This window comes from Mercenaria mercenaria, chromosome 6 (genome assembly GCF_021730395.1).
Source record: "Mercenaria mercenaria strain notata chromosome 6, MADL_Memer_1, whole genome shotgun sequence".
NCBI classification, from domain to species: domain Eukaryota; kingdom Metazoa; phylum Mollusca; class Bivalvia; order Venerida; family Veneridae; genus Mercenaria; species Mercenaria mercenaria.
In genome coordinates, this window is record NC_069366.1 from 19,694,794 (window position 1) to 19,720,000 (window position 25,207).

At 37.1% G+C, this 25,207-nt stretch overlaps 1 protein-coding gene across 1 annotated transcript in view; it reads left to right on the forward strand.

The window, feature by feature from the left end:
• Positions 1-8,679: 8,679 nt before the first annotated feature.
• LOC128557632 (DNA repair-scaffolding protein-like) overlaps positions 8,680-25,207 on the forward strand; it is a 26,217-nt gene continuing 9,689 nt past the window's right edge. The window contains exons 1-3 of the mRNA XM_053545309.1: positions 8,680-8,938; positions 13,765-13,921; positions 16,467-16,628. Of these exons, the coding sequence (XP_053401284.1) occupies positions 8,750-8,938; positions 13,765-13,921; positions 16,467-16,628 (508 nt within the window). The 5' untranslated portion in view covers positions 8,680-8,749. The remainder of the gene's footprint in view (positions 8,939-13,764; positions 13,922-16,466; positions 16,629-25,207) is intronic.

Here is a 25,207-nt window from a genome sequence, read left to right on the forward strand (position 1 = left end):
AATCCTTTGAAGGGAATTTAGTATACCCTGACTCAGTGACACAGTGATAGATAGCAATAAGAGAAAATATTGAACAATAACTTTAATTTGAATATCTCCTTCTATGTTCTTACTGATGTTTGAAATTTTTTACTTCGAGGAATGAAATTTAGTGAAACTTGATACAAAGGTACTGTGTAGTCAACAATTTGTGGAAGAGTATTGCACAAGAACCATAATTCCATAGTGTCAACCAGAATTTTCATATTTGTATCCCTTTTAGTTCTAAATGTGTCCATGTTTACTTACAATCCAGAGAATTTACAGTACATGTGACTTGATACAAGAGAGATATTGATAGGCATACGATGCACAACTCTGCCTTGCATGTTTATTTTAGGTCACACTGAGCGATTGCGATACTTGCGGCGTCGGCGCCGTGCGCAAACACATTGTTAACTGTTCACAACAAGCTTATACCTCAGTTGGTACTCCTTATGACTAAATAAAAGTTCATACCTTTTTCCCCATAAGAATTATGAATGACATAGGTTTCTGACTCACATTTAGATGAATGTCCCTTAGCCATTTATTCTCAAGAATTGTCAGTAAATTAGTATCTCAGTAACAACTCATCACAAGTAACAAGTATTCACAATATTCCCCGTCATGATAATGCCATCAGACTGACATAGGACTCATAACTTCATTTTGATTAAATTATACCCCTAATTGTACTCGGTCAAAGTTTCATCTTTTTAACATCATATGTTTTGCCATATCTCACTATCTATGTGTCATAGAAAAAAAATAAAACTCCACACTCTTCTTTTCTATTGTAATTAATATTGAATTGCCCAGTCCCATGTGTACCAAAGTTCAACTGCATGTAAGTGTTTTTGTTGACATAAAATCCTTCTTTTTAAGGGTGAAACCATTATCCCGTTCGGCGGGGGATACCAGTTTGCTCGTAAATGTTAATTTGTTGTGACTCTTTATTGTCTCTTCAAATCCTGTCATCCTCGTTTCCCCGCCTGCGTTAGCTGTCCCTTCCGCCCCTTCCCCCCAAAAAAGTATTTGTTTATACTTTTGGTCAAATAGTTTCTCGATATTGTCTCTTTAAGTTTCCTGTTTTCTTGATGTTGCCTCTTAACATTATCCCACACATAGCAAAATGTAATATGTTACTTTTTGTTTCTTGATGTTGTTGAAATTGTCTCTTAGTATCCAATCGCCGCTACCCCACGCCTTGATTCCCCTCTACAGGAAAATAATGTTTAGTTGCTTATATTCCTTAAATATTTCTTTTAGAGTATCTCACCCCCCTCCCACATTACCCATCTAAACCCTCGTCCTAATCCTTCTATATATTTTAGTTCACCAGAGCACAAAGTGCTCAAGGTGAGCTATTGTGACCGATCATTGCCCGGCGTCCGTCGTGTGCCATCCGTCAACATTTGCCTTGTAAACACTCTAGAGGCCACATTTGTGACCCAATCTTTATGAAACTTGGTCAGAATGTCAGCCTTGATGATTTCTAGGTCAAGTTTGAAACTGGGTTATGTGGGGTCAAAAACTAGGTCAGTATGTCAGATCAAAGGATGAGTTTGTGAACACTCTAGAGACCACATTTGTGACCCAATATTTATGAAACTTGGTCAGAATATTTGTCTTGATGATTTCTAGGCCAGATTTGAATCTGGGTTATGTGGTATCAAAAACTAAGTCACCCGGTCAAATCAAAGGAAAAGATTGTGAACACTTTAGAGGCCACAATTTTAACTCAATCCTTATGAAACTTAGTCAGTATGTCTTTCCTTATGATTTCTACTTAAGATTCGAATCTGGGTGCTGTGAATTTAAAAACTAGGTTACGCGGTTACATCAAAGGAAAAGCTTGTGAACAGTTTAGAGGCCACAATGTTGACTCAATCTTTATGTAACTTAGTCAGAATGTTTGTCTTGATGATTTCTAGGTCAAGTTTAAAACTGTGTCATGTGGGATTAAAAACTAGGTCGCCTGGTCAAATCAAAAGAAAAGCTAGTCAACACTCTAGAGACCACAATTTAAATTTGAATCTCACGAGAATTGATCAGAATGTTTGTCTTGATAATCTATAGGTCATGTTCGAATCTGGGTTATGTCGGGTCAAAAACTAGGTCAACCGTCAAATCAAAGGAAAATCTTGTGAACACTCTAGAGGTCACAGTTGTGACCCAGTCTTAATGAAACTTGGACAGAATGTTTATTTTGATGATTTCAGATTTGAAACTGGGTTATATGGAGTCAAAACCTAGGTCAGTAGGCCCGATCAAAGGAAAAGCTTGTGAACACTCAAGAGGCCACAGTTGTGACTCAATCTTTATGAAATTTAATCAGAATGTTTGTATTGATAATCTCTAGGTCAAGTTTGAATCTGGGTCATGTGGGGTCTAAAACTAGGTCAGTATGCTAGATCAAAGGTAAAGCTTGTGAACATTCTAGAGGTCACAGTTGTGTTGCATTTTCCATTACTGCTCATGAACAAACCGAGTCTGCAATTTTCACTGTTTGCCTTGTTCTCGGTGCTTCCGAGGGATCTACTTTCCAGATTTTATTCACCTTAAAAAATTAGAGTCTGGGTTAATCGGGTTAAAAAGTAGGCCAGTGGTCCAGACCTTATGAACACTCTAGAGGCCACAGTTGTGACCTAATATTTATGAAACTTTGTCAGAATGTTTGTCTTGATGACTTCTATAGGTTGAATTCGAAACTTGGTTATGTGGGGTTTAAAAGGTCAGTAGGCCAGGTCTAAGTAAAATTTTTGTGAACAAAGGAAAAGTTTGTGAGCACTCTTAAGGCAACAGTTGTGACTCAATCTATATGAAACTTGGTCAGAATGTTTATCTTGATGATTTCTAGGTCAAATTTGAAACTAGGTCATATGGAGTCAAAAACTAGGTCTGTAGGTTCGATAAAAGAAAAAGCTTGTGAACACTCAAGAGGCCACATTTGTGACTCAATCTTTATGAAATTTAATTAGAATGTTTATATTAATGATCTCTAGGTCAAGTTTGAATCTGGATCATTGTGGGGTCAAACACTAGGTCAGTAGGCTAGATCAATGGAAAAGCTTGTGAACACTCCAGAGGCCACAGTTGTGACCCAATATTTATGAAACTTTGTCCGCATGTTTGCCTTGATGATTTCTAGGTCGAATTCGAAACTTGGTCTTGTGGGATTTAAAAGAAGGTCAGTAGGCCAGATGAAAGTCAAAGCTTGTGAACACTCTAGAGGCCACAGTTGTGACTCAATCTTTATAAAACTTGGTCAGACTGTTTGTCTTGATGATTTCTAGGTCCAGTTTTAGTCTGGGTCATTTGGGATCTAAAACTAGGCCACATAGCCATAGGTTCGACTTTGAGGTCAGCTCATTTTTCCCGAAGTCAAGAGTAATTCTAAAAAACGCATAGTGCATGATATACAACTCAAAACTTCTAACGCTCCCTCGATATTTTTTAGATATCTTAATTATTACAAGTAGTACATTTATAAATTTCTTATACGTTTAGAAACGTATATTACAATTTCCGCAAAATTGAATTTTGCAATCATATTTTATGTATTTACCGATTGCTACTTATTATGAAAGATTATAAAATATACCTGAATGTTGTGGTTTAAAAATGACGCGCAAACATAATTTGTGAGGACTTTTAGTGGTATATGTGTTGATGCTGGCTCGTCTCGACGAGCCGGTATTACGATAGGATTTTACTATTAAATCTACCTAAAAGGCAGAACATCTCCTAAATCTGGCTCTCAGCTTTTTACTTTCATTACAAATGCAAGCCAGCAACCAAGAAAACAAAATAGCGTTTCCTTTACGAGAAGTGTCCAATCGAAAACAGGCTTACAAAAAGTGACCAATCGAAAGCTGGTTTACGAAAAAGTCATGTAATCCACATAGGTAGTCTGGATTACCTGCCCCTTCACTGTCGATAAAATACATAGTACGACGGGAACCAGACTATCCACATAGGCCGCAACCATCTTATATTAATGAACACAAAGAAGCTCAATAACACGCAAAGTATTGTGATATGCCAAAAAGGCTAACTGGCCAGTACAAAAGTTATTGTGATACCAACTTTACATTTTGTTAAATAAAGTTTGAAAAATATCCATGCTTTAATTTGCTTCTTTCTTCCTTTATATAAGTAATGTTTAACCATACTTATTTTACATTGATTGTCAAACAAGTTCTTACAACTTATATTAAACACGCTTGATGACCGCTTCCATACTCCCGCCTATTTAGGGATTGGAGAAGTGAAAGAATCTCGCCTATCAAAGGATTTGCACTCACGACATTTTGATCCTGAATACTTTCTCATATGAAAATAGCAAACATTCAGTAATCAACACAAGCATGGTCGGTTAAAACTGAAAACCTGTAGATGTGCAAGACATAATTTCTCATCGCCATAGCTGTAACTTATATTACGCTATATGATATCCATCGCCATGAATGTACAAGAGAGAGGAAGTTGGTTTTCTTTTTAATGCTAAGCAAAAAGCAAGGGAATTTCTGGTAAAATGCTCACGTTCAGGCATTGAACACATAACCTGTGTACCCACAATAAACGTTCTACCACTGACCTATCCAGGCATCACAGACCCTATAATTTTCACTGGCATATCACTGTGCTTCATAACTGCCCTGTTAGAACAAGAGCTAAGCGAGCCACTTTCTAGCTTTTTTTAAAGCTAAGCTTGTACTATTTCTAATATGGGATTAGATATCAAGCAACATTTTTTTCTAAGGTATTATTGCATTTAAAAATTGTGTTAAGGTTGCTAAATGAACTTAAGATATCAGAACCTCTTTTAATTTCGTTGAAATTTAAATAAGTTTTTTTCTAAATATAGTGGTATAAACATTTGAGAAGTTTTATAAATATACTATGTTAAATTTGAAAGACATGGAACAATTATAGACGGAGCGTTAGAAGTTTTGCTATGTGCTTGTGTACAAATTTGTTATGGAGATTATAAGAGACTGTGGGAAATAAACTATTTTGACTAAAGGAGACTTTCTTAAACATTTTTACTTTCAAAAGTACTTCCCTATGACATTTAATTGTTATAGAGACAATGAATTTTTCCCCCTGTATTATAATATGTATGCTTTGATTAGCTCAAAAGTTTCATTATATTAATTCTAGACAACCAGTTAAAGCAATAGCCTTTCATTTTTACCTTTTTATGGAATGAATAAATAAGTAGTTAAAGGAATATCCTGTCATTTTCTCTTTTTTTATGGAGTAAATAAATAATTAAAGAAATGTCCTGTTACTTCTCCTTTTTTATGAGGTGAATAGATATGTGTATTTAGTAATAATCATTTAACAAGTATAAACTGTTTCTTTGGTGACACTCTTCCAAAATAAATCGTAACCATAGGCCCAAAGAAACATGGTTGAGCTGTGAAACCCAGATGAGCAAGCTAGGACTGTTGTGCTGCTCTTGTTTGTCAGCATGATAACTTTATTATAATAAATGTGATCAAACTTAATATGAGCCCCACCATGAGAAAACCAACATAGTGGGTTTGCGACCAGCATGGATCCAGACCAGCCTGCGCATCCGCGCAGTCTGGCCAGGATCCATCTGTTCGCTTTCAAAGCCTATTGGAATTAGAGAAACTGTAAGCGAACAGCATGGATCCTGACCAGACTGCGTGGATGCGCAGGCTGGTCTGGATCCATGCTGGTCGCAAAGCCACTATGTTGGTTTTCCCATGGCACGGCTCAATTATAGTTACAAGTGCATGACTAGAAGAACACAAGGACCATAACTCTGTCTTGAATTATTTTTCTGGAAAACCAGGTCTGCATGTTAATTCCAGAATTCTCTTGTAATTCTTGGAACAGGAAATCAAGCAAACTTCTAGCTTTTATTATAAGTCGCAAACATGTAAATAGTTTTCCCTATATATTCTATATAAAACTGACATTTTTTAAATAGCTACCAAACATAGCTAGACCCATTTCAGGTAAGAAATCCTTACCTCATTTTAAAAAGTTATGATAAAACTGATATAAAATGAAGAGAAAAGTAGGGGTCATGTATCTTCTAAGAGAGATTACTTTTGTCACATTTGCTTACTGTAAAGTCACATCAAAGTCACACTGCTGTGCCTGGAAGTACTACTCATACTAAAACTGAGCTTCACTTCACCAAATACTACCTGCTGGCCCAGTTCCCTACCAAAATGTCAAAAATACATCCACAGTGAAATTTAAACAGAAACTAGCTTTAATTTAGACCTCTGTTGCCATGCCACGTGAAAAATTAGTTTGATAAAAATAAAATTGTTGAAGTTAATGAAATGCAAGTTAAAGTAATATTAAACACCAGGAAAGGAGCACATTGACTCACTACAGAGATTTTTGTTAATTTGGCCCCTAAATTAACAGTCCCTTTTGTAAAATGCTGTTCCATTGAGGTCAGTACGTTTGGAGTAGATTTTACATCTGGAGTGTTATATAAACTGTTTGACCAGAAATCATTTTTTTCAAATTACAATTTTTCAGCGATAACATTGCGAAAACAACTTACATGTCTTTTCCAGTGTGGTTCCAGGCATATACTTCAAAGTGCTATCAAACCCAGTAAAAACTCAAATGTCAAATTTCACTCCTAACTGTCCAAGAATGAAACAATAAATGAATAATGAGGAATAAAAAAACGCTATAAATCATGGAAATTAAATCGAAACACGAAAGTGATGAAATAGAAGAGGGATAGGCGTTGAGGTATTCCACAGTTTCATATCAACAATATAAGTGGCTAGATTTGAGTATTGTTCGTTAAGTAGAGGTTTTTGGTGAATGAGATGTCTCCAGAAGTTTCAGAAATTATTTTTTTTCTGTCTTACTGGGTATTTACCCAGAATCATTGAAATACATTTTGTCCATACTGATTATACCCAAAGTGGTCGAAATACATTTTGGTCCTTGAATGCACACAAGTGGAGAAAAGTTACTTCTAGGGCATATCTATGTAAATATATAATGAGCATCTTGTAAAATTTTGGTTGCAATGATTGTTTTAATTATTGGTCATCAGTGTATGGAACCATGGGATTGGACACAAGGGCAAGACCATTCTACCTTATCGACATTCTGTATCCCTACATTTATGTGCCCCTAGGGGCGTTACATTTTGCATCAAGGACACGTTCATTTCTGTACCAAAATACAAAAAAAAATAGAATTTTGAAAAAAAATAACTATATTGTTTTCTACTACCTAAAAATGTCAAGTCCGCTATTTCCAAAGTATTTACGCTAACATACATGTAAGTTGTTAGATCCTACAACAAAATAAATCCATTACCACTTTCAGTTGAATAAGTACGGCAATTAAGAGTAAATCCGGCAGCGAAGAGACCTGGTCAGTCAACACATGTAGTGTACCATTCAATGCGTGAATCTACTGCGCACAATTAGGAGGGGTACAGTGGGGTTTGTTTTCACATACAAGTATCTTGCACAATGGCCTGAATTCATTTGCATTCATTTTGTTACTTCAAGAAATGTTTTTCATTCAATCATTTCTGTTTGGTATGATGTAATCTAACTAAATATATATAAATTACTCCTGCTAAATGACTTCAGGAAAGAATGATATGCTGGTAAAAAAAATCTGTGCTTTTTGTAGAAAGAATGTTTTTTTTTAAGGTAAAACCCTTGTACCCTTCCACAGGGAGATACCAATTTACTGAGTTTGTTTGTTTTGTAACTCAACTATATGAAGTATAAGGAGAGCTATCCTACTCGACCTGTAGTCTGTGTCTTTCCGCATCCCCACCTTGGTTTAAGGTTTTTTTTTACACTTTCTCTTTTTTATCATATCTCTGTAATTTCTTGATGGATTTGATTGAAACTTAAAACAGTCATTCTTCATCATCACCCACATCATCTGTCATAAGAGCCATAACTCTTGCATCAATATTTCATGATTTATCCCCCCTTTTCACTTACATTTTCAGGTTAAAGTTTTGATGCACTTTCATCTCTGTTATTACTGAATGGATATGATTCAAACTTAAAATAATTGTTCAACATTATCACCCACATCATATGACACAAGGTGCATAACTGTAGCACCAATTTTTCATGAATTATGCCCCCTTTTACTTAGAATTTAAGGTTAATTTTGATGCATTTTCACTATATCTCAGTTATTAAGAAATGCATTTGAGTCAAACTTGAAGTAGTTGTTCCACATCATCACCCACATCATATGACACAAGGTGCATAACTCTGGCACCAATTTTTCATGAATTATGCCCCCTTTTATTTAGAATTTAAGGTTAATTTTGATGCATTTTCACTATATCTCAGTTATTAAGAAATGGATTTGATTCAAACTTGAAGTAGATGTTCCACCTCATCACCCACATCATATGACACAAGATGCATAACTCTTGCACCAATATTTTATGAATTATTCCCCCTGTTGCTTAGAATTATATTTATATAGGGTTTTGATACACTTTATAGTTACCTCTCTTATTACTAAATATTTTTGACACAGACTCGAGCTATTGTGCAATATCTTCTTCCACCATTGGAGTCATTCAACTCTCCAGTGACAGCTACAGTTTCCTCACATGTGCCCAGTTTCACTATCCAGCATCGAAATAGTCGAGCGTGCTGTCTTGTGTAACAGCTCTTGTCAAATTGTAATGATAAAGTCTGTTTTGATATTTTAGGGAAGAATGGCTGAACCACCGGGCTTCTGTTATATACTGCATGAGACAGATTCATCACCATTCTGCATAGAACAGTGTTCCAGTAATATCCTGCCATGTAAATCACCAGTCTATATACAACTGTCAGAGGTGTGGAAATCAGAGGCTATGCGACGGACTTCTTGTCTTGTCAAAGTGTTCTATATCCATATGAAGGTATTAATTTAACCTTTAGCCTGCCTGCAGCAAGTGATTTTGCAATTGTGACCAGTGCAGACCAAGATCAGCCTGTATGTCTGTGCAGGCTAATCTTGATCTGCACTGTTTGCTATTCAGTCAGTAAAGTTTAAGTGAACACCCCTTTTAATAATAGGTATCACTGCCCAAATTGAATGATGGACCAGTTCATTTTAGAATTTAGCAGGGTAAAGGTTAAAATAATGTTTCCTGTCTTTTTCAAAATATAGTCGCCGCATTCAAAAAACAGCTTTTTCGGCGGAGGATATAAATTCACTGAATTTGGTTGTTTTACATAGTTTTTTTTATAGGAAATACTTCAAGAGTCTTTTTGCTTTAAACCTAAAGCTTAAAGTGCGAGAGGTCATTCGTTAGATCTCCGGCCACGTCATACCAAAAACGTAAAAAATGGTACTAGTAACTTCCTCTTTTGGCACTAGAGTGCTAGTACTTGTTAGCCCAGTGTCATTATAATGTGACTAGATGGGGTATCATGTCACGTGTCTACGGCATGACATTCCAGTGAGGCAGCACTATGAAGTCAAGCATTGTGGTCATAGCTACAAGTATACACCGTTGTTTATATGACTGAAAATTTGTTGAAGAGAGAGAGACACACACACACACAAAACCTGAAGGCTTAGAGCTTAGATATATATGGCATGTAGCATTGCGTAGTGGTCCTGTACCAAGTTTATTCAAAGTGTGTCCCTCAGGTCAAAATTGACCCTGTCCGATATGGTCTACTGAAAGAAACAAAAAAATCTTCTTGAGTGAAGCTGCAAGAGTCAGATCTTATATGTTTGATATACCACTTTGCTTAGTGGTTCTACATTGGGTTCATTCAAATCATGCCCCTAGGTTCAAAATTGGCCTAACCGATGGGGTTGCTTGTTGTACATAGACTAATATGAATGTTTATGTCCCTACACAATTATGTTGGGGACATAGAGCATTGCTGCTGTCTGTACATACATGTCCATGTCCTCCCACACTATTAGCCAGATTTGCTTCAAACTTCCACAGATGAACAACATTGATGTGCAGATGACCATAAAGGAAGGATTTTTTTCTGTGATTAATTTTACATCCCTTTGATAGATTTGCTATATAGAATATAGAGAAAAATCTTGTGTGTCCAACTCGAAAACATTGCTTGAAAATTTCACAGTGGAAGGACCTCCATGTGAAGATGACCATAAATAATAGACTTTCTTCTGTGGATATTTTTATCTCGCCTGAGCACAAAGTGCTTGGGGCGAGCTGTTGTGATCGCTCACTGTCTGGTGTCCGTCGTCCGTCCACACTTTCCTTTAAACAACATCTCCGTCTAAACCACCAGGACAATTTTGATAAAACTTCACAGGGATGTTCCTTGGATAGTCTTCTTTAAAAATTGTTCAAAGAATTGAATTCCATACAGAACTCTGGTTGCCAAGCAACCAAAAGGAAAAACGTAAAAAATTCTTCTGGTCCAAAACCACAAGTCATAGGGCTTTTATATTTGGCTTGTAGCATCATCTAATGGTCCTCTACCAAGATTGTTCAAATAATCCCTCTAGGATAAAGTATGGCCCCACCCCGGGGGTCACATGGTTTACATAGGTTTATATAGGAAAACTTTGAAAATCTTCTTGTCCAAAACCACAAGTCCAAGGGCTTTGATATTTGGCATATAACATCATCTAGTGATCCAATACCAAGATTATGCCCCTGGGTTGAAAAAAGGCCCCCAACCTGGGGGTCCCAAGTTTTACATAGGCTTATATAGGAAAAACATTTAAAATCTTCTTGCCTGAAACCACAAGACCTAGGCCTTTGATATTTGGTTTGTAGCATTGCCTGGTGGTCCTTTACCAAGTGTTTTTCAAATTATGCCCCTTGGATAAAAGGAGACCCCACCCCAGGGGTCCCAAATTTTACCTAGACTTACATAAGAAAAAATACTTTAAAACTCCTCTTGCCTGAAACCACAAGACTTAGGCCTTTGATATTAGGTATGTAACATTGCCTTATGGTCTTCTACCAAGATTTAAAAATTATTACTCAGGGGCGAAAAGAGGCCCCACCCTGGGGGTCCAAAGTTTTACATAGACTTAATATAGGAAAAAACTTATAAAATCTTCTTGTCTGAAAGTTCATGGCCTAAGCCGTTGATACTTGGTATGTAGCATTGCCTAGTGTTCTCTAACAGGATTTTTCAAATTATGCCCCTGGGGTGAAAAGAAGCCCCACCTTGGGGGTTACTTGTTATATGAGTTATAGAGGAAAAATACTTCAAAATTTTTCTGATCTTATTTCCTACACTAATTATAATTACCTAATGACCCTAAGTAATTAGGGGTCACTTGATTTTGACCTTGACCTTCTGACATACTGTTTTGTTTTTAGCTCATCATTCTGATTTTTTGAGAGAAAAAAGATGAGTTGTTGTCATCACTTGATCGACGTCGGCGTCTGCATTGCCTGGTTAAGTTTAATGTTTAGGCCAGCTTTTCTCCTAAACTATCAAAAGTATTGCTTTGAAACTTGCAACACCTGTTCACCATCAGTAGCTGACTCTGTACAGTAAGAAACATAACTCCATCCTGCTTTTTGCAAGAATTATGGCCCCTTTTGGACTTAGAAAATATCAGATTTCTTGGTTAAGTTTTATGTTTAGGTAAATTTTTCTCCCAAATTATCAAAGCTATTGCTTTGAAATTTGCAGCACTAATGTTCACCATCATAAGCTGACCCTGTACAGCAAGAAACATAACTCCATCCTGCTTTTTGCAAGAATTATGGCCCCTTTTGAACTTAGAAAATCAGATTTATTGGTTACGTTTTGTGTTAAGGTCAGCTTTTCTCCTAAACTATCAAAGCTATTGCTTTGAAACTTGCAATACTTGTTCACCATCATAAGTTTATCCTGTACAGCAAGAAACATAACTCCATCCTGCTTTTTGCAAGAATTATTGCCCCTTTTGGCCTTAGAAAATCAGATTTCTTTGTATCAAAGCTATTGCTTTGAAACTTGCAACACTTATTCACCATCATAATCTGACTATGTACAGCAAGAAACATAACTCCAGCCTGCTTTTTGCAAGAATTATGGCCCCGTTTGAACTTAGAAAATATCAGATTTATTGGTTAAGTTTTATGTTTAGGTAAACTTCTCCTAAACTATCAAAGCTATTGCTTTGAAACTTGCAACACTTATTCACCATCATAAGCTGACTCTGTACAACAAGAAACATAACTCAATCCTGCTTTTTGCAAGAATTATGGCCCTTTTTGGACTTAGAAAATCATGAGTAGGACAATATTTCTATTATACAGAAACAAAAAATCAGATGAGTGTCTGCACCTGCAAGGCAGTGCTCTTGTTTTACACAGCCTTGAAATTTGGATGACATATACAGTTTTGCACACTGATCTTAAAACTGACTTTCAGTGACCATGAATATGACCTACTGACCAACTTTCTAAATATTTTAACATCAGTTTGACATTTTGAAACAGGTACTGATATTACTCAGGTGAATGATCCAGGGTCGTCATGACACTCTTGTTTTCTAGAATAATGGCCCTTTCCTAATAAAAACTTTGCTTTTTATACACGCATCTCTGAGAGAGCGGGACGTATTATGTGAACACCCGCAGGGGTCGACATCAAAAGCATGTCCCCCTCTAAGTTGGGCATATTTCATCCGATCATCACAAAACTTGCTGACAATGTTTGTGGGCATAATATCTCAGCAAAATTCAATAGCCACCCAAATAGCTCCAGGTACTCTTGGATTGTGGCCCTTGAATTACTTGAAAACTGCAAATTTGACCTTGTCGGCCCTCTAAGTCGAACGGTTTTCAACAGATCTTCAGCAAACTTGGTGACAATGTTTGTGGGCATGATATCTCGACCAAGTAAGGTAACTCATATTGCCCTAGGCACTCTTGGATTATGGCCTTTGAATTGCTCGAAATCGGTGAAATTAGCCTTTTCCATTCAAACAGTTTTGATCTAATTGTCAATTTCATCCCACATGGAACCTCAAAAATACATTGATTCCTTCTTACTCTTTTTGGGTTAACAAGGCATACAGCATCAACATTATTACTTTTATGATACATAATAGATGAATATTTAGACAGCGTATTTTGTGAAGCTCTGTCACTCTTGTTAGAGCATGGCACAATATGTGGGGGCATCTGTGTCCTGTGGACACAAGTCTAGTTTTAAACATCTTCTGAAACTGTATATATGCTAAATGTGACCGTTTGTGGGGAAACTGTATATATGCTAAATGTGACTGTTTGTGGGGAAACTGTAGATATGCTAAATGCGACTGTTTGTGGGGAAATTGTAGATATGCTAAATGTGACTGTTTGTGGGGAAATTGTATATATGCTAAATCTGACTGTTTGTGGGGAAACTGTAGATATGCTAAATGTGACTGCTTGTGGGGAAATTGTATATATGCTAAATGTCACTGTTTTATTTGTTTGGAAACTGTGTATATCCTAAATATGACTGTGGGGGAAACTTTGTTTATACTAATTGTGACAGTTTTATTTGTAGAAAAATGTAAATATACTTAATGTGACTGTTATATGTTGAGGATCCTCACATTTTTAGTCAAAATTGTATCTATATACTACACTTGAACACAATTTCTAGGGAGTTTCATACTATTAGTGACAGTTAGATATACGTGAGGGAAACTTCCCATGTTGTATATGTGACCATTTCATTTCTAGGGAACCTCAGATGTTTAGAATGTTTTAGTGACCATGTGATTATTTTTGACCATTCTGTTTTGTAGGAATCCACAAATATGCTGTATGTGACCGACTACAGCTTGAAGACGTTACAGTCTTACAGCATCATACAAGTATCCAATGCCTGTGATTTCCCAGCTAAATTATCCTCATTGACAGAAAGAGCTATCCTAATTTTACGTGATGTTTTCTTAAGCCAAGGTAAATGCTAATGATTATTTGTAAATATGGGCCGTGCCATGAGAAAACCAACATAGTGGGTTTGCGACCAGCATGGATCCAGACCAGCCTGCGCATCCGCGCAGTCTGGTCAGGCTCCATGCTGTTCGCTTTTAAAGCCTATTGGAATTGGAGAAACTGTTAGCGACCAGCATGGATCCTGACCAGACTGCGCGGATGCGCAGGCTGGTCTGGATCCATGCTGGTCGCAAACCCACTATGTTGGTTTTCTCATGGCATGGCTCAATATTATGTTTTTAAATGATTTTTAGCTCATCAGATTTTTTGAAGAATAAAATGATGAGTTATTGACATCACTTGATCTGTATCAGCGTTGGTGTTGCCTGGTTAAGTTTTATGTTTTGGTCAACTTCTCCTAAACTATCAAAGCTATTGCTTTGAAACTTGCAGCACTATTTCACCATCAAAAGCTTACTCTGTACTGCAAGAAACATAAATTCATCCTGCTTTTTGCAAGAATAATGGCCTCTTTTGGACTTAGAAAATCAGATTTCTTGGTTAAGTTTTTGGTTTAGGTCAACTTTTCTCCTAAAATATCAAAGCTATTTCTTTTAAACTTGGAGCAGTTATTTGCCATTAAAAGCTGACCCAGCACAGCAAGTACTGTAACTCTACATCGCTTTTTTGCAAGAATTGTGACCCCTTTTGGACTTAGAAAATATGGGTAGAACAATATTTCTGTTATACAGAGACAAAAAAATGAGGTAAGTGTCTGCACCCGGAAGGCGGTGCTCTTGTTGAATTGTTTATTTATTGTTTGATACATTTTTGAGCCCTCATAGGTTTATATTGGGTGCAGTGTCTGCCATGCCAAATGAAAAAAGATAATATGTAGAATGGCATTGGAAGAAAATGCCATACTGGCATGAAGGAAACATACATGTATTTATGTAAAAAATGTATTGGAAAAATGTTGTTCATGGTATAGAGCAGATTTTATTGCTGACATCTTGTGGAATTAAAGCCAAATAAACAAATGAAATTCACATTAATGTTTTCTTTAGAATTTGAAAACTAAGAATTTTAAACTAGTCTCCATGAAACAGCTATTTTGGTCAATAGCACAAAGTGGTATGCTAATGAAGTAAGATAGTCTTTGTTAAATATAAAAACCCAGTAAAAAGTGATAGTTTTGTGGATCACTGTGAATTGATATCAGTTATATTACTTTCAAAGGTTTGCTGTCTGTAATTCTACCTTTTGGTCAGGTCAGCTGACACATGCATGCTGACAGCATGCATGTGAGTATAAGGTGCAGAATGAAAGAGATGTGTGTTTTATTCTGAACCACCTGAATGTAATTTTCTTGTGACATTTAACACTGTGAGAGTCTTTCATTATTCAGTATAATTTTAATGTTGCTAAGGATATTATATAATTTCTTGTATAATTTGAAATCAGTTTGTTGACATGAAATTTTGTTTGTTTGGCCAAAACAGCTATTTCTTAGGACTGTTTACCTGTATGATTCGGATATAACTGTAAGTTTGCAGTAAAGTTATGAGATAAGTATTTGCAAACTTTGTTTCAAGAATTATTTTATTAAACAACAGAAATGGTCCCTCCCACCCACTGTGGCAGAAAAATGATACCTTGAGTTTACTTAATTTTTCACCAGCATAGCCTGCTGCATATATACCACTGGAAAAATTATATTCCACGTAAAACTTCCCTCTCCTCACTGTGGGTTTGAAACCTTGGTTGAGGTGTAAAATTCTTTCATGTGATGAAGCCATCCATATGGTTTGCAAAGGCTGATGCCCGCCCGCTTAGCTCACTAGGGAGAGCATCGGTCTACGGATCACAGGGTCGCGAGTTCAGTCCCCGGGTGGGGCATATGTTGTCCGTGACGATTTGATAAAAGACTTTGTGTCTGTTATCATTTGTCCTCCACCTCTGATAATTCATGTTGGGAAGTTGGCAGTTACTTGTGGAGAACAGGTTTGTACTGACACAGAATCCAGGAAGACTGGTTAGGTTAACTGCCGGCCGTTACATGACTGAAATACTGTTGAAAATGGCGTTAAACCCAAAACAAACAAACAAACAAAGGTTGATGGTTCTGTTCAGATGCAGGCTTTTGATGAAGAAAATGTATTGAAACTGGAAAAGTCACCATATGACATTTAATTGTGTGGATGTGACATTAAACCAAACAAAATATACAAACAAGATATAGATTTGTAGTACAATGATCAGAAAATATTGAGGGTTAGCCTAAACTGTAATGATATTCTGCAGTATACGTGTAAATTTCAATATACATCGCTTCTGTTTCATTGGAATAAGAATTGCTGGACTTCAGCTCCAGAAAAATGAAGTTAAGATGCAGGGGAATTTTGCTTTTTGGAATCTGATATTGAGGAATAATGAAACATAATCCAGGAAAATGAAACCTCATTAATATTAATGATTTCACAGTAATTTGCATACACAAGAATGATTTAATAATATTCAAATGAACTGTGTGCTGGTAAATTCAAAGTATAATTTTGCAATATTCTAGGTGAACTTCATGCAGATGAGTACACTAGCATATCATTACCAGGGGATATGTTACAAATAGATTCTTCAATGAATCGCGAGATTAGTCGTTTACAGCAAGTAGCCATTGATGTTACAGACATTCATAAAGGTGTCACTGAAAATGATTTATGCATCATTAAAGGTGGGTATATTCTAATAAGTTTTCTCATTTTTATTGGCTTCATTAGTATTTCTGTTTATGAAATGGGAAATAAGATTATGTGGCACTCCTTTAAAGTGAACAGCTGCTGGACCAGTTAAAAAGTATCGTTTGGAGGGGTTTTCGGTTAAGAGGAATTTGTGGGAAAATGATTTTGGTTTACGGAATACAAGGTTTCCGATTTACAGGGTTTGTTTGTTGTTGTTTTTTCACTGAAAGCAGAAGGTTAAATTTCAGGACTGCAAAATTTGTTCAGTATGGAGGGATTTCTGTTGGATAGTTTTAGTCCCCTACCAGTGGAACATCATAGAGGACTTTAGGAATGCCTGTAGTACATATGTCTGTCAAACCGTTCTGTCTGTCCACAAATCTGGATCCAGCAGTTACTCAAAAGAGTATTCAAGCTAGGTAAATAACACTTTGTATGTGATATGTAGATAATGCACATACATGACTTCAGTATGCTTCTAGGTCATAAGTCAAGGTCACTATTGGAGGTCAAATAAAACTTGTTTCCCCTCCATAACTTTTATATGCAATGATGAATTATCTTAGTGCTGCACACTGATGTCCTCGTGGTGAGACAATGTGTCAACACATGACCTATGCTTATCTGTTAAAGGCCAAGATAACTGTCAAGTAAATATTATTTGCCACTCTGATTTTTATGCATTGAAGGATTTTTCTTACCACTACAGCAAAATGTCCCTCCTGACCAGGCAATATGTGTCGCACACATGACCCATGGTTTTCAGTCAAAGGTCAGAGTCACCATTGAATGTAAAACAAAATTGTTTCCACTCATAACTTTGATGTGCATTGACGGATTATCTTAGTACTGTTCCCCATGTTGAGACAATGTGTTGCATACATAATCTATGCATGTTAGTCAAGGTCACTATTGAAATTTAAGTAAAAATGTTCTTTAGCTCGACTATATGAAGTATGGAGAGCTATCCTACTCGACCTGGCGCCGGCGTCAGTGTCCTTCCGTGTCGCACTTTGGTTAAAATTTTGATGCACTTTCTCTTTACCTTTGTTATTATTTGATGGATTTACTTCAAACTTTAAATAGTTGTTCCTCATCATCACCCACATCATATGGCACAAGGATAGTAACTCTAGCACCAATATTTCATGAATTATACCCTCTTTTTACTTAAAATCTCAGGTTAGTTTTGGTGCACTTTCACTTTATCTCAGCTATTACTAAATGGAATTGATTCAAACTTAAAATAGTTGTTCAACATCATATGGCACAAGGGTAATAACTCTGGCACCAATATTTCATGAATTATCCCCCTTTTTTACTTAGAATTTCAGGTTAAAGTTTTGATGCACTTTCACTTTATCTCAGTTATTACTAAATGGAATTGATTCAAACTTAAAATAGTTGTTCAACATCATCACCCACATCATATGGCACAAGGGTCATAACTCTGGCACCAATATTTCATGAATTATCCCCCTTTTTACTTAGAATTTCAGGTTAAAGTTTTGGTGCACTTTCACTTTATCTCAGTTATTACTAAATGGAATTGATTCAAACTTAAAATAGTTGTTTCAACATCATCACCCACATCATATGGCACCACATGGGTCATAACTCTGGCACCAACATTTCATGAATTATCCCTCCTTTTTACTTATAATTTCAGGTTAAAGTTTTGGTGCACTTTCACTTTATCTCAGTTATTAATCCCCCCCCCCTCCCCCCAAAAAAAATGATTGGGGGGTTATAGGAATGGTCTCTGTCCGTCCTTTCATCTGGTCGTAACACTTTTGTGTCCGCTCCATATCTCCTAAACCCCTTGAAAGATTTTCATGAAACTTGGGTCAAATGATCACCTCATCAAGACGATGTGCAGAACCCATGAGTCAGCCTTGTCAGCTCAAGATCAAAGTCACAACTCAAGGTCAAAGGTTTGAGCCTTCCATTTTGTGTCCGCTCTATATCTCCTAAACCCCGTGAAGGAATTTTATAAAACTTGGGTCGAATGATCACCTCATCAAGACAATGTGCAGAATTCATGAGTCAGCCATGCTGGCTCAAGGTCAAGGTCACAACTTATGGTGAAAGGTTTGAGCCTTCCATTTCGTGTCTGCTCTGTATCTCCTACACCCCTTGAAGGATTTTCATGAAACTTGGGTCAAATGATCACCTCATCAAGACGATGTGCAGAACCCATGAGTCAGCCTTGTCAGCTCAAGGTCAAAGTCACAACTCAAGGTCAAAGGTTTGAGCCTTCCATTTTGTGTCCGCTCTCTGTCTCCTAAACCCCTTGAAGGAATTTTATAAAACTTGGGTCGAATGACCACCTCATCAAAACGATGTGCAGAATCCATGAGTCAGCCATGCTGGCTCAAGGTCAAGTTCACAACTTAAGAGTGAAAGGTTTGAGCCTTCCATTTTGTGTCCGCTCTGTATCTCCTACACCCCTTGAAGGATTTTCACCTCATCAAGATGATGTGCAGAACCTATGATTCAGCCTTGTCGTCTCAAGGTCAAGGTCACTACTCAAGGTCAAAGGTTTGAGCCTTCCATTTTGTGTCTGCTCTGTATCTCCTAAACCCCTTGAAGGAATTTTATAAAACTTGGGTCAAATGATCACCTCATCAAGACAATGTGAAGAACCCATGAGTCAGCCTTGTCAGCTCAAGGTCAAGGTAACAACTCAAGGTCAAAGGTTTGAGCCTTCCATTTTGTGTCAGCTCTATATCTCCTAAACCCCTTGAAGGAATTTGATAAAACTTTGGTTGAATGATCACCTCATCAAGACAATGTGCAGAACCCATGAGTCAGCCATACCGTCTTAAGGTCAAGGTCACAACTTATGGTGAAAGGTTTGAGCCTTCCATTTTGTGTCCGCTCTATATCTCCTACACCACTTGAAGGATTTTCATCGAACTTGGGTCAAATGATCACCTCATCAAGGTGATCTGCAAAACTTATGAGTCAGCCATGCATGTTCAAGGTCAAGGTCACAACTGAGGGTCAAAGGTTTGAGTCTTCCATTTTGTGTCTGCTCTGTATATTCTAATTCCATTGAAGGATTCATATGAAACTTGGGTCAAATGATCACCTCATCAAGGCGATGTGCAGAACTCATGAGTCAGCCATGCCGGCTCAAGGTCAAGGTCACAACTCAAGGTTAAAGGTTTTAGTCTTCCATTTCTAGTCCGCTCTGTATCTCCTAAACCCCTTGAAGGAATTTTATAAAACTTGGGTCAAATGATCACCTCATCAAAACAATGTGCAGAACTTATGAGTCAGCTATGCCAGCTCAAGGTCAAGGTCACAGCTTAGGGTCAAAGGTTTGAGCCGTCCATTTTGTGTCCACTCTGTATCTCCTGAAACTCTTGAAGGATTTTCATGAAACTTGGGTCAAATGATCAGCTCATCAAGAACTCATGAGTCAGCCATGTCAACTCAAGGTCACAACTCAAGGTCAAATGTTTGAGCTTTGTATCTCCTAAAGCCCTTGAAGGATTTTCATGAAACTTGGGTCAAATAATCAACCCATCAAGTTATTGTGCAGAATTCATGGGTCAGCCATGTCAGTTCAAGGTCAAGGTCACAGTTCAAGGTCAATGGTTTACCCTTTCACTATCCATATCAGTGGCGGTGGATTTAGCTGTCTTTCAGACTGCCTTGTTACTAGACGGAATTGATTCAAACTTAAAATAGCTGTTCAACATCATCACCCACATCATATGGCACAAGGGTCATAACTCTGGCACAAATATTTCATGAATTATCCCCCTTTTTACTTATAATTTCAGGTTAAAGTTTTGATGCACTTTCACTCAATCTCAGTTATTACTGAATGGATTTGATTCAAACTTAAAATGGTTATCACACACATCATATGACACAAGGTCCATAACTCTGGCACCAATTTCTCATTAAATATGCCCCTTTTACTTAGAATTAAAGACTAATTTTGATGCATTTTCACTAGATCTCAGGTTATTACTAAATGGATTTGATTCAACATGAAAAAAGGTGCATCTCTCTTGCACCAATATTTCATGAATAATGCCCTCTTTTTTGCTAAGAATTATCTTAATATTTAAAGTTTTGATACACTTGATCCTTATCTCTCTTATTACTTAATACTTTTGACACAGTCACAAACTATTATCCAATATTTCATCCACATTTGGAGTCATTGAACACTCCAGTGACAGCTCCAGCTTCGTCAAAGTTTCACTATCCAGCATTGAAATAGTCGAGCACGATGTCTCCTGTGACAGCTCTTGTGTTTCTTAGCTCCTAAATGCTTTGAAGCATTTTTAGTCTCCTACCAATGGAAGACCAGGGCCGAGTTGTTCAAAACTTTAACAGGCGATTAAGCTAACAGTTGATTAACCTTTAGGGTTATTTTTGGACATTTTAGAAGACTTAGAAAAACAACTGTATGACTTAAGAATAATGAACACTGAAAAATATTTACAATCAAATCAAAACACCATACTAGTGTTTCCCATCAAGGATAATATTTTGAATCAAAATTTAACTGGCAGTTAGTTTAACAACTGGTTCAAGTTTCGAACAACTGGGCCGTGATGGGATTATAGGAATGGCGTCTTTATCCACTCACCTGTTAGTCCGCAAATCTGGATCCTGCAGTTACTAAAACAGTATCTGTTGCAAGCAACCACAAAGGACAAACACTAACAAAGTTTTCCACTGTAATACTGCAATACCCGGTCACTCGTCCTAAATAAGAATGTCAAATTTCTAGACTGCAATATTTGTTCTATTTTGAGAAGTTCCGAGTTTCAGGCTGAATGAACTGTTCAACAAAGTTGGTCAGAAATATCCTTGCATGGAACTATAGTTCTTACTGGGCCCCCAAAGAGGGGCCTTCAGAGACAAAAATAGAAAAAAAAAATTAAACGGCCTTTTCTATGAACAACTAAATGGATCATGACAAAACTTGTCAGCAGCATCTTTATAAAATGCTGTCTTAAACTTGCTCCAAGGGTCCACTTGATCACTTTTATGGGCCCCAACAGCTTCAGACAGGAAATCTTTTAACAACTTCTCCTGAAATACTCGATGGCTCCACGCTTTGGTCTGTAGCATCCTTGTAAGCTGCTCTCTCTAGTAGTTTGATTTGGGTCCTGAGGGCTTAGAAGTTTAAATTATATTTTCTTTTGAACCAGTGATCTTCAGTACACTTAGAAGTATCCATGTAAGGTCCAGTGTTCACTTTGGTCCCTTGTAGGTGCTGCCAGAGATAGAAATAGAAAAAAAAGACTTTAACCACTTTCCATGAACCACTAAACAGATATTTACCAAATGTGGTGTACAGCATGCTTGTAAGTTCTCGCTCAAGTTTTTACAAATGAACTGGCTTGGTCCCTTTTAGGAGCCACCAAACCTGCAAATAGAAAAAGCCTTTAAACAGCTTCTCATGAACCTTTTGACAGATCTTCACTAGAATCCTTTTAAGATTCTTTTTTAAGTCTGTTCAAATGGTTTCGAATGTCCCCTTTTAGGAGCAGACATACATGTAGCTGAAAATACAATAGACTTGAAACCATTTCTTTAATATGAAATCCTTGGACTTCGCTTTTATGATAGTTACAGTCTTTTATTACCTCAGGTGAGTTTTTGTGATTGCTCGATGTCCGGCGTCTGTCGTCTGTCTGTAGTCTGTCTGTCAACATTTAGCTTGTGTATGCGATAGAGGCTGTATTTTTCAACTGATCTTCATGAAATTTTGTCAGAATGATTACCTTGATGAAATCTAGGTCACATTCGAAAGTGGGTCATCTGGAGTAAAAAACTAGGTCACTAGGTCAAATCAAAGAAAAACCTTGTGTATGCAATAGAGGCTGTATTTTTCAGTTGATCTTCATGAATTTTGGTCAGAATGATTACCTTGATGAAATCTAGGCCAAGTTTGAAAATGGGTCATCTGAGATCAAAAACTAGGTCACTAGGTCAAATCAAAGAAAAACGTTGTGTATGCGATAGAGGCTGTATTTTTATGCCCCCCCCCCCCCCCCCCCCCCCCCCCCGGCATCTACTGATGCGAGAGGCATATAGTGATCATCCTGTCCTTTGTCTGTCCGTCTGTCCGTCCGTACGAGGTTAACCAAATGGGACTGTTTCGTCTAGCATCAATACTCCTTACTAGAATGACTTGATACTAATGCAGATGTAACCTGTGAACATTCCTCATCTTCAGACATCACCTGACCTCAGTTTGACCTTGATCTTGACCTCATTTTGGACTTAGGTTGCTTTATATGGGCCATCCCTTGGTTAACCAAATGGGACCGTTTCGTCTAGCATCAGTACCCCTTACAAGAATGAATTGATACTAATACAGATGTAAACTGTGACCATTCCTCATCTTCAAACATCACCTGACCTCAGTTTGACCTTGACCTTGACCTCGTTTTGGACTTAGGTGCAAAATCTAATGACAAGGATGCCACCAGGGGGCATCAAGCGTTTATTGAACGCAGCTCCTTGTTCAGCTGATTTTCATGAAATTTTGTCAGAATAATTACCTTGATGAAATTTAGGCCAGGTTTGAAAAAAGGTCATCTGGGGTCAAAAACTAGGTCACTAGGTCAAATCAAAGAAAAACCTTGTGTATGTGATAGAGGCTGAATTGATCTTCATGAAATTTGGTTGGAATGATTGCCTTGATAAAATTTAGGCCAATTTCGAAAATTGGTCATCTGGGTCAAAAACTAGGTCAAATCAAAGAAAAACCTTGTGTATTCTATAGAGGCTGTATTTTTCAATTGATTTTCATGAAATTTGATCAGAATGATTACCTTGATAAAATCTAGGTTAAGTTTAAATGTGGGTCATCTGGGGTCAAAAACTAGGTCACTAGGTGAAATTAAAGAAAAACCTTGTGTATGAGATAGAAGCTGTATTTTTCAATTGATCTTCATGAAATTTGGTCGGAATGATTGCCTTGATAAAATCTAGGTCAGGTTCGAATATGGGTCATCTGGGGTCAAAAACTAGGTCACTAGGTCAAATCAAAGAAAAACCTTGTGTGTGTGATAGAGGCTGTATTTTTCAATTGAGCTTCATGAAATTTGGTTGGAATGATTCCCTTGATAAAATTTAGGCCAGTTTCGAAAATGGGTCATCTGGGGTCAAAAACTAATTCACTAGGTCAAATCAAAGAAAAACCATTGTGTATGCAATAGAGGCTGTATTTTTGAATAGATCTTCATAAAATTATGTCAAAATGCTTGCCTTGATGAAATTTAGGCTGAATTTGAAAATGGGTCATCTACGGTCAAAAACTAGGTCACTAGGTTAAATCAAAGAAAAAAACTTGTGTATGCAATAGAGACTGTATTTTTCAATTGGTCTTCATGAAATTTTGTCAGAAATATTTCCTTGATAAAATCTAGGTTGAGTTTGAATATGGGTCATCTGGTGTCAAAAAGTAGGTTACTAGGTCAAATCAAAGAAAAACCTTGCGTATGCAATAGAGACTGTATTTATGTCTCCCACCACACAGTGGTGTGGGAGACATATTGATATTCCAGTCTGTGTGTCTGTCTGTCACAAAGCTTGTCCGAACTCTAAGTCAAACATTTCTCATCCGATTTTCACCAAACTTAAACAAAATGTGTTTGACCATAAGACCTCGGCCAAAGTCGATAACTAGCCAAATCGGTCCAGGCATGTAGGAGTTATGGCCCTTGAATTATCAAAAATCTGCCTTTTTACTCTTGTCCGCACTCTAAGTCGAACATTTCTCACCCGATCTTCACCAGACTTGAACAAAATATGTTTGACCATGAGACCATGGCCAGGTTCGATAACTAGGCATATCGGTCCAGGCATTTTGGAGTTATGGCCCTTGAATTACCCAAAAATCAGCCTTTTTACTCTTGTCCACACTCTAAGTCAAACATTTCTCATCCGATCTTCACCAAACTTGAACAAAATGTGTTTGACCATGAGACCTCGGCTAAGTTTGATAACTAGTTAAATCGGTCCAGTCATTTTGGAGTTTTTGCCCTTGAATTACCCAAAAATCGGCCTTTTTACTCTTGTCTGCACTCTAAGTCGAACATTTCTCATCCGATCTTCACCAATCTTGAACAAAACTGTTTGACCATAAGACCTCAGCCAAGTTCGATAACTAGCCAAATCCACCCAGGCACTTTTGAATTATGGCCCTTGAATTACTGATTGGATCCACTCATCCAGACCATCTAATTGGATCCACTCATCTAAACCATCTAGAGAAACTAGACATTTTTCATAGGGGCAGTTGTGGGAGACATGCGCTTTTCTCAAAATCATCTCTAGTTTTCAGTTGATCTTCATGAAATTTGGTCAGAATGATTGCCTTGATAAAGTCTAGGTCAAGTTTGAATATGGGTCATCTAGGGTAAAAAACTAGGTCACTAGGTCATTTCTAAGAAAATACTTTTTTAAACTCAAGAGACAACATTTTTGGTCCAATCTTAATGAAAATTGGCCAGAATATTTGTTTCCATGAAATCACTAGGTCAAACATGTTTACACTATTATGGTGTGCTTCTCAGGTGAGCGGCCT